The sequence below is a fragment of the Centrocercus urophasianus genome, unplaced genomic scaffold, assembly GCF_019232065.1.
Source record: "Centrocercus urophasianus isolate 14NV4802_14NV808 unplaced genomic scaffold, USGS_Curo_1.0 seq_15, whole genome shotgun sequence".
In the NCBI taxonomy this organism is placed as follows: domain Eukaryota; kingdom Metazoa; phylum Chordata; class Aves; order Galliformes; family Phasianidae; genus Centrocercus; species Centrocercus urophasianus.
The window spans coordinates 31,644,774-31,655,420 of NW_024884697.1; the positions used below are offsets into that span (position 1 = coordinate 31,644,774).

Sequence of the window (10,647 nt, forward strand, 5' to 3'; positions counted from 1 at the left end):
AACTGCAACGACGGCCGATGACAGCCCTCGGGACGAAGCCGCAGCTTGTCCACAATGCCGCCACGCCCCATCAGTGTGCGCGGGCACGGGGCAGCCGCGGCCCGCATAGAAAAGCGGCGGCGAAGCCGAGCACTGCCCGCAAGGGGAACGCGGGGTCCCCAGCGGTCGCCTCTCCTCCCGGCCCCTCCCGCCCCACGCAGCTCTGCGGAGGCGGCAGTGAGAAGCTTTAACTTTCCCCGGCGGCTTGAGGCCTCTCCGTCACCTCGCGGCCCCCTCGCACGCCGCTCCCCAGGCGGCACACGGCCGCCATCTGCTCGCCAGGGCGGGTGGCGGCCCCCTCCCTTCCCTCCCATCTCTTCCTCCGCCCGCCGGGCCTCCCGCCTCGGGGCAGCGGGGCACGGCGGAGCCCGCGGGCCCAGCCGCCGGTAGGGGGGAGGCTGAGCGGGCGCCACCGGGAACAGGGCGAGCGACCGAGGAGGCGGGAAGGGAGGAGAGAGCGGCGGGGGGGGGGCGGGGAGAACTTTATTCTCGGAGACACCTCTCCGGGGCGCGGCTGGGTGCCGCCCCGCGCCGGGGCTGGGCCACGAGCTGGGCGCCGCTGCGCGGGGATAGCGGCGGCGGGGCGAGCGCCGGCCCCGAGTCCCCACCCAAGCGAGCGCGGCGGCAGCAAGCAGTGCCTCTGGCGTACGGGCCGAGCGCGGCCGCCAGCCAGCTCTCCTCCCCGCTCCTTCCCTCCCACCGCTCGCGCTCTGCTTCCCTTCCTTTTTCCTGGGTGCGCGAGGAGAGATAACAATGGTGGGGCACAGCCGCCGGGCCCCCGCCCTCGCCTAGTGGAAGCGGTGCCCCCCGGCAGCCCCTCCGCCGCCGCCCCGCCCTGCGGCGGTCCCGGGCCGCGGAGCGCCTTGCTGCTGCCGGCGGCGCTGCCGGAGGCGATGGTGCCCGCGCCGGGCTTGGTCTGAGCGCCGCCTCCCGCCTCGCTGCCGCTCCGCCGGCGGCACTCCCGCGGGGCAGCGCCCTCCGCCGCGCTCGCTCGGGCTCGAGTCGAGCCGGGGCAGCTGGCGAGCCCGTCCGGAAAATAATAACAATTAATCATTAATAATAATCAAAGCAGAGGAGAAGAGGGAGAAGCGGAAGAAGCGAGTGGATAATGTCAACCCCGAGCAGATTCAAAAAGGACAAAGAGATTATAGCGGAGTATGAAAGTCAAGTGAAAGGTAAGCGGCGCGGCTCCCGGCCTCGGGGCTCGGCCTGCGGAGGTTGGCCCAGCCCTGTGCTCGTTGCCCGAACTTGGTGGGGCGGCGGCGCGGCGGGGGCCCGGCGGCGGACACCTTCCGCCGGTACCGTCGGGGGAAATGCAGAACGCCTCCGGCGGTGATATCGAGGCGAGAGACAATGGTGAGCAGTGCCCCTTCCCCAGGCTGCCCCCACCCAGCCCTGGGGATTGCGGTTCTGCGCCGGGTGGCTCCGAAAGAGTGAGCGCCGGGTATTGAATGAGCCTTTCCAAGCCATCCCAGGAAGTGTTTCAGCCTCGCACTCCGTCGTGCCGGAGTAGTGCCGGCTGAGCCCCGGGTCTCCTTTTCTCTGCGCGGCGTTTCCCCGCTGCGGAGCCCTCCGTGGAGCAAGGAACGAGAAAGTGGCGGGTGGCAGCTCCTCGGGGGTTTTCTTCCCGCTACTGTCGGTGGATTGCTTACATAAGGCACGAACAGCAATAAATTCGTACTTCGGGGATGGGTGTGAACCTGAGACGCGGCACCCAAAAGGCTGCATTCCACCTGGGCTCCGGTCATACAGCGATGCGGGTGCGCTCCCCGTACCCGGGGTGGGCCCCGCTCCGACTGCTCCTGGTGTGCGATGTGCGGGCACGGAGCGCCCCCCACGCAGCGCCCGGGGCTACGGGCCTTCATTGGGCGGGAGGAGCCCGGCCCCTCCTCTGCTCGGAGGTCTGTGGGTTTGCTGTAACCCCGCGGTCACTTTTATCCCCTTATCTCGAAGAACCGATCTTGCGGGATCGAATGATTCCTGCGGTTTTGTTGTTTTACCTGAAGTGGTAGTTTTTTCATTCTTCTTTCCAAGCGTAACTTTTGTGTGTGTACGTGTGAGTACCTGTCAGCTATAAAGGCTTCTTGGGTCCGGGGTTAGATTTAGGCTTAAAATAAACAGGAGAGATGCCAGGCAGAGGGGTGGTGGGCAGCGAGGGGTTTGTGAGCTGGCTGGCGAGCCGTGGCTTGGATGCCTGCTGGGAAGGGCTGAGGCAGATGAGCCTCTGGAGATGGATTGGGCTTGTCCTGCTCACTGAGCAGGAAAAATGCTCGTGATCCAAACCCCTCTGCAGAGTGTGCGGGCTGCTCTTTGCCTCCTTCTAACATGATTGTCACAGGCTCACGATGTTTATTATTACAGCTAGTTGCTCTGTAAGCCATTCTTTTCTTACAAATAAAGAAATACTCTGCCCTTCAGCAATGTGCATTGGCTCATTTCATGGACAACAAAGACTTGGGCAGCAAGCACCTCTGATAACCATTCCCTCCTTCAGTGTCGTGGTCCCCCATTGTAACTGCAAGGGGAAGTGGCATTTGTAAACATAGCTTGGTAGGAATTCTGACTTTCTTTGCTCCTCTGTGGGGGTCTGTACAGTCTGGTCCTGACCATGCCACTTAGGTTTTTGGTGAACAGCTGTTTGGTAAGACGTGCTGGGCTGGAAATTGTAGCCAGAGCTGCTGTGTCTTCAAGCATTATCACTACAATGCTCTTTCATGTCAGAAGAACCCTTTGTATTAAGGGATAATTCTGCTTGATGTCAGCACAGTGATAACACATCAAAGTTGTGATGCCTTTATGTGATACCTTGAGAATCTTTTTGATATTGGGAAGCCAGGGGCTAAGGAATCAGTCCTCATTAGGCAGCTAGGTAACCTGAAGAGACTGTAAATGCAGGATACCCAGGTCCCTGCATCCTGCCAGGCTTTCATGCATGAGGACAGGAGAAAGGGTGTGGCCAGAAGGCTTTTGCTGCTTGTGGTTTCTGGGATTCACCTTGGCTAGTGGTTCGCTTGCTGCTGGCACGTCTGGTTGCCTTAGGGACACGGCGATTTGGTGGCTAGCTGGCCATTTGGTGTCCTTTAGACAAGTGTGTGTGAGGGAGCACAGCACCAATACATCCCTTAACGCTTCACCAGTTTGCACACGGCTCAGCAAATGGTGCACCTCTGTTGGTGGTTCAGTGCATCATATCCCCTATGTGTGCTCTTGTAAATCTTGTTCTGAGGGGTCTGAGTATTGATGCTGAAGGAAAATGGGCCTCTTTTGTACATGGGTAGTGGAGCATGCATGTGGTGCTGGATTTGGAAATAAGGATTTAACAGTGCCATTCTTCACCTGGCTTATTTGCTCTTAACTCCTCAAATGAGAAGGAGTAACAGATGTTAACTGTTCTGTCTAATCTCTGGGTGCTGAAAACTGGCCTCCTTGGGTTTCTTGGGGACTCTTACAGCAGTACCAGTAGGTTGGCTGTTGCTTTAATGGAGGTTGCACAGGAGCTGTATAGCTGTCAAGCATGAATAGACAAGATGCTTCTGATTTGTGGGCTGAATATTTTACTGCTCTTTTTTTTCCTTTTTCCTTTTTCCTTTTTCCTTTTTCCTTTTTCCTTTTTCCTTTTTCCTTTTTCCTTTTTCCTTTTTCCTTTTTCCTTTTTCCTTTTTCCTTTTTCTCTTTGGCTACCTTCTGTCAAGAACTAGACCAACACTAGAAATAAAGGAATTGTGTTCCCTTCCTTGCATGTTGTGCAGAAGGCAGAAGGATATTTCTTTAGGATGTCAAAATACTAAAGCTAGATCTGTATAGATGGATACCTATAGCCATTGTTTTGGAGGATATCAGGGTAATTATGACAATGTGGGTACCTTAATCTGTAAAGACATAGAGGCAGATGGGAAATGCTGTTTGGTTCCGAAACTCCTTACTATGTGAAAGTGAGCTGTCTTGAGATGTTTCTCTTTCAGTATGACCTTGTTGCTTCATAATCTTGCTGAAGCACCTACTTCTCAGCGATGTTCCACTTTTTAAGCAAAAGCTTTAGAAGAAGCATCAAGAGCTTCTTCATTCAAGAATATTTTGACAGTTTGGAGGAATGACTTAAATTATTTCTAAAGTGGCTTGGGCAATGTGCAGGCTGTATTGGATTACTGAGTAAAATAGCTTATGATATCTCTGATCATTCAGACTGTCAATTGCATGTGATTTTTTCTAAGGAAAGTGGTAATTTTATACGGCTTCTGAAGTCGTTAGAGGCGTATTTCTTTCCAGCCATGAAGCTGAATGGAGGTAGGGAGTTGGTGGTAGGCCTGGAGCTAGGAAGGAAAGAGTCCTACTTAAATAAGCAGCAGACTGGTGGTGTAGTTTGGAGTATTACCCTTCTGATACACAGCATAGATTTAAACACAGCGTATCTTAGTTAAAAGCTACTCCTTGACTCAATTGACAGTGTTAGCCTTGTTATACTATATTATCCTATCTTCTGTATTCTGTAGTCTAACCTGCTATGGCAAATGTCAAATACTGTCTGTTAGTAAACTTAATGAGCAATCCATGGCAGTGAACAAATACAAGAGCATCTTCTGAGGTCTTTGTGAGTATCTCAGGTATGAAGAGTAGTGAGCTAGTGAGATCTTGAATACCTGGTTCACTACAGAAATACATTCCCCCAGAGAAGAAATATATAGTAATAGTAGAGGATTGGGGGTGCTCCGCAGTAGCTTACAGGTGATTCACATGCTAAATTGGCATGTTTACTTTTTTAAGACTTAGAACTGGCTACAAGAGAAATGTGCTTCTAGTAGGTAAGCATCGTGCCTTTGGGCCTGTCTATTAGGTGAAGGTCCTCTTGTTGTTTGAACCGCTGAAGACAGTGAATTTTTTGTCCTTCCTACCCAACCGTATCTTCAACTGAAAAGGACTAAGAGAACAGCTACTTGGACATTTCCTTTGTCCGACCTTCGTTTTACAGTTGGAAGTGATCAAGTGGAAACATGCTGCGTTCAGAAGGTAGATCCTAAAGCAATGTTGTGAAAAGAAATACTTCCCTAAGATACACGTATATCAGGATTTCTCCTGAACAAAACGCCTATTTTCCACCAAAACCAATTAGTTGCAACTCTGTATTAAATAGCCAATTCATTTCTAAGGAGAACAGGAATTAAGGCTTATGAAAGTGAATTTCAGTTTGTTCTGGATTAAAGCAATCTAGAATTAAAACAGCATTAGATATCTTTTGGAGGAAGGCTGAGTTGTAAAATTGAAGTTGGGTTGAGATTTTAGTAAAGTTGTCTAATCACTACTTTGAAAAATGTGATGGGGAAAAAAAAAAAAAGGTATAGATAATGCTGTAGATGGTTCCTGAGTTTTATTTGAAAGTTCCAGTTTCCACAATTTAGACTTGTCGGGTATCATTCGATTGGTAGAAGTTTTTCTGGTCAAGAAACTTGGCCCCAATAACTGCTGTCTTGTTTGGAATGGATATTGGTTTCCATGTTGCTTATGAATTGGAGTTATATGTTTTTGAGAGAGAAAATAGAGAAGGATAGGTCCTTAGATTTTTTTTTATTTTTTCCCTCCTCTACATTCTACTGGTCTCTTATTCTCTACAGGACAGTAATCTTGAGTTCTCTGGGTAAACATCAGTGGCTGCAGTTGGATATGCATCTGGAAGAGGTATCTGCAGATTTAAGAAGTTCAGTCAGAGTATGAACAGACCTTATTATCTTTATATTTGATACTTCTGGCTTTCTAATAGATGTTTTGGAATACAATCCAAGGAACTTGTTTCAGTTCAGTGCTGTGCAGCAAATTGTTTGTGTGGTGGATAAACCTGAATAGAGCCCCCTTCCAGAAGGTCATGAGGGAATAATTTCAGATGTTTAGATCTCTTAGTCTTTCTTGTAATTAAGGAACAAATTCATTTTTTGGTACCTTTTTTGAAAACATGACCAAGAATTATGAAGATCTTTCTTTTTTCCTGGTTTGACTACACACTGCAGCTGCTGTTCCCCAGTTCTGCAGTGAAACTGCATTTAGTATTTCAATTGAGTTTAAAGGTGAATGAAATCCTAATTGCTATAGCACACATGAAAGGACAAGCAGTGAGTGGGTTGTCTGACCAGTATTTCTTTCTGGAAAAATGTTGATCATAATGTATACTTAATGTGTAAGATTTGTCTGTACCTGCACTTCTTTTCCATTATTCTCTCTAAGAAAGGTTTAATTTGTTTCTGCATCTGCTGCAGTTTGGATGTATTTATGATTACTTCTTCAGGGCTTTTTTCCTTTCCGAATCTGCTTTCTGTGCAGTTGCACTATTGCAGAATAAGGCTCTAAATCACGCTAAGGTTCATTTAATTTCCTGCCATTATCTTTTATTGGTCACTTTTTTATGAACTGAAGTACCGGTTGATAATAAAATTAAACTTATAGCTTTGAAATGGCTGTGGTAAGATGCGGTGGGGTCCAGATTTCATCTTATTCTCTGCCTCAAACTTCTCTTGGGCTGGCTTTTGCCTTTTATTAAAATTGTTTTCCCTGTCAGTCAGAGTGATGGATGGTAGCATTGGAAGGAAGCAGGTCAGTGCTGCTGAGGCTCCAGAAGTCCCCTTCTAACCATTATACAGCCTGTTGGAAATCACTGACCATGGTTTGGCAGCGTGTCGTGTCTGATCTCTGCTTTGGATAGGGCTGGACATCAGGAAGAGCATAGATGGATCTGGACAAGTCGTCAGTAGGTGCTCCTGTGATGGCACTTCTCAGATCTTCTTCAAGCTGCTGTGACATCTTGCTGGTGCAGTACTCCACACGTGATCTTTCTGATCTTTGTAGTGGAAATCAGTGCTACCTTAGCTTGTATTAATCCTTATTAAAGTCTAATCTGCTCTTACTGCTTGGCTTTCACAGGGTAAAAAAGGAGTTGCCTTTGGGGTTGCTTTCATTCATGGGCAATTAGTATTGCTCTTTGCTCCCCATGTGCTGCTCCCTGTGCTTTTTGGAGATTTCATTTTTGTGGCAGCATTTGCCCTGTGACTTGCTTCTCCTGCTCTGCCAGCTACTGAGCTGATGACCTTTCTGAGGCTTTTCAGGGACCTCTGGGACCAGGCAAGGCCACCAGGCCTGGCTCCTTTCTATGCAGTCCATGAGCTGCAAGTGGGCTGTGGCCCGGCGTTCTTTCACACCGTTTGCTGTCCCACTGCCTGTCTCTCAGGTACCCTGGAGGGAGAGAGGTGATGGGGCTGCGGATGCATCAGGAGGAGGAGAAATGCCAATACCAGAGGCAGTGGTTGGAGGCACAAGGGCTGACAGAACTACTATGTGTTAGTAGGCAAGGCTGTGCAGGGGGTAGCAGTGAGGAAGACTGTGGGGAGCATGGGGCTGTGTTCTGGGCAAGAGGCAGAGCTGTCTGCACAGGAAAGCTGCTTGCTGTGTGTCTTTTACATTACTAAGGCTATGCTGGTGACCAAAACAAGAGGAGTTGGTTATCACTGCTCTTTTTCCTTTGTTTCCAGAATTTAAACAACTGTGGGCTGTTGTAGCAGTTTGTATGATGGTTTGCTCCTGTGGGAGTACTCCAAGACAAACAGTTCACTTTGATCTGTTGTAATGGAAACGGTAATCCTGAGATACCGCTTCCTCAGGAATCTGCTGTGCTCTGCTGCCTGTGGAAATTATCTTCTGGTAGACATGCAAGTATGTCACAGTCCAGTTGTGGCCACCAGGCAGGCTAAAGGTGATCTGTTATGTTTTACCTATGTGATATGCCCAGTGATTCATTTTGTCCAGAGCGAAATGCTCGTACCCCAGAGCTGTTTGCTGTTGCCTACAGTTCAGTAACCAAAAAAGGAAAATCTCTTCAGTACTCGCTTCCCTCTCCTCTCTCTGTTCATGTGACTTTTTCTCAAGCATACGCTGTATGAATTTCAGGGTGCAGTATTCTCGCATCATACAACCCACTGAAAGCCTTGATTTTTACCTTATTGAAAGAATTAGGTGTCCAATAAATCTTGAGATTGCAGTGCCATCTTTATGTGGGAAGCATGAGAATGTTGTGCAGGTAACCAAATCTGATACTCTGTTTTGTGTACAGACCTGGCTTTGGCTTCATGTTGCTGTCTTCTATGGAAGGAAATAAAAAACCACTTGGTTTAGTTCATCATCCCAGCTCTAGATGCGCGTTCATGACACAGGTATTGATGGTAGGAGAAGAAAGGGCCCTTTGTGGTCTTTCACTTGAAACATTTGGGCAGGAAAAGGACCCAGCCTCCTAGGTCAGACAAATCTCAAGGAAAAATAAGCATTAGCAAAGCAAAAAATTCTCTCAGAAGGTGCTTTGGAGGAAACTTGTGCCTTATGACCTGACTGTAATAGTCATGCCTGTGAAATGGTTCTGTATGACCTGTGTCATTAGTTTCTGACTCTGTACAGCGCAGGACAGTGCAGCTGACCTGATTTTAATGAAGACTCTGCAGGTGTATGGATCTGTGTTTCTCTTGATCATGGTGATCAGGGTTAGATGCGTCTGAAGGTTGCTTTTAAATCAGAGTGCTGAAAAGGGAATGAATTTTTTTCTTGCCTGTCACTTTTTTTTTTTTTTTTTTTTTAGGAAAAGTTCTAGTAGAACTTGCTTAGAACTACAGTCATGCGTTCATCAATTACACTACCCCTGTTAACCTTGCTATGTTACTTATTATTGAGTGATAAAACCTGTTTGAATTTCAAATGGAGTCTCCTGAGCCACCTTATTATGGTGCAAAGTGAAGGGGTTTTTAGATTGTAAAATAGAAAAAAATTACAAAAATTATACAAAAATACAAAATTATATAATAAATACTGCAAAAGTTATAGAGGAACTACATTTATGGTGTACCATTTCTTGTTAACCATACTGAAAATAAGAAGCAAGAACAGCTGACTTACTGAACGATGACTTCCAGGAAGTAATGACTACAACCTTTCACATAATTGGCTGCTGTGGGAAGCAAAAATGACTCCTGCACATTCATGTAAACGGACTGTCCAGACTGCTTAACTGACTCAGGGCTTATTCATCTGAGTTGCTCCATGTGTAGGATCTACCAGCAGTTCGCTGGTTCTGTGTTCTGTCAGAAGTCTTCAAGGTGCTGCTTGGACTCATTGCAAGTAGATTAGCACACGCTTTTTGCTTTGCTCTATCCATGTGTTAAACTAAATAAGGAGATGTGCTGATCCCCTTTCACTTTCCACTGTCTGTACTTTCATGTGGTAAAAGATCAGTCTCTTGTGTGCTAGCCAGTTCCAAAGTATCTGCTTCCTGAAAAGCAGAGGAGTCTGCTCATGTTTACAGAGTACAACAGAAGTCTAATAACATTCAGTGATACCTCTTGCATGGCTCTGTTCTTTCAACAACCTGTCTTCTTTCAAGCCTTGCTGCTCTCAGCTTTTCCCCTCTGCTTCTTTTTAAGTGTAAAGAGGATAAACAATCTTAAGTGCTAGGTCAGATAGAAGATTTAAAAGGAAAAAAAAAAAGTGTTCATTCAGTACTAAGATAAGCAGAAGTCTGAACCGAAACTAACTCAGCAATTAAATTACTGCTTGGAAAGTAGTAGAGTAAATGAAAAGACTTCAGTTATATTCTATTTATTATTATTATTATTATTATTATTATTATTATTATTATTATTATTATTATGGAAGAAAAAGACCTATCATTTTCTTCCAGATTCCAAACACCTTTAGATTTCCATTGTTAACTTTAACTACCTGTGTTACCTAAAGGTGCATCCAGTCATTGTTGTCCTTGCTTTCTAGATGCACTGCAGTACAAACCTCTATACCAAAACATGTTGTGATTAAGTTGACAGGCAGAAAATAACTCTTCATCCTTCGACAGTATTTATGGAGACATTTGAAGTGTATACTAAAGACAAAAAAGTTTGTACCTTAACACAGGGTACTTGACATACTGAAATTGTAGCATTGCTGTTTGTGTTTTGATGGCATGGCATGCTTTTTCTCTTGGAAATCCCTGATTTGTTGGTTAGTAGAAATGAAAATGCAGAAACTCTTGTTAATAGGTGTTTTGTGCGTTTGGCAAATTGGTGTCTCTGTGTTGTTGGCATAAATGGCACCAGTTTCATGGAGACCCAGCTATATCACAGAAAGCTAGCTTCTTTGCTCTGTGTTCCAAGGAGGTAGTGGCATGTTTAAGAAGTTTATTTTGTTTCCTAACCTGTGATGGCATTGCTTCCCAACAGACTACTTGAGGTTAAGAACCAGCTTAATAGGATTGTATGCATTACGTGCCTTCTTAAGGCTGCTGTTGTATATTGGTGCATTCCTAACTGCCAAAGAACTGTGCATAAAATTAGTGACATTTGTAATAGCATGACAGAAAATAGAACAAAAGCGTTGATCTCAGATTCTCTCTCCTCAAAGCTCACGTGAAATGTGAGCAGATGCACTGTGCAAATCTATGGGGAGCTCAGTGTGGACGGTGAGCCACCTGTTCAGGGCTGCTCCCCCCGAGCTGCTATGGGGAGCCTTCAGCCACCACACAGCCTGCCTCGGTTCCTCCCTGGGCAGGCTGCTGTGAGCAGTCCATGCAGCCCTGCCTTGGTTCAGCCTGCTGTG

General features: G+C 46.9%; 1 protein-coding gene across 3 annotated transcripts in view; it reads left to right on the plus strand.

The window, feature by feature from the left end:
* The first annotated feature begins 1,041 nt into the window (after positions 1-1,041).
* The window catches only part of SRGAP1 (SLIT-ROBO Rho GTPase activating protein 1), a 137,147-nt gene continuing 127,541 nt past the window's right edge, over positions 1,042-10,647 (plus strand). For all 3 annotated transcript variants that reach the window (XM_042815996.1, XM_042815994.1, XM_042815995.1), the window contains exon 1: positions 1,042-1,214. In XM_042815996.1, coding sequence (XP_042671930.1) covers positions 1,148-1,214 — 67 coding nt within the window. In that variant the 5' untranslated portion in view covers positions 1,042-1,147. The remainder of the gene's footprint in view (positions 1,215-10,647) is intronic.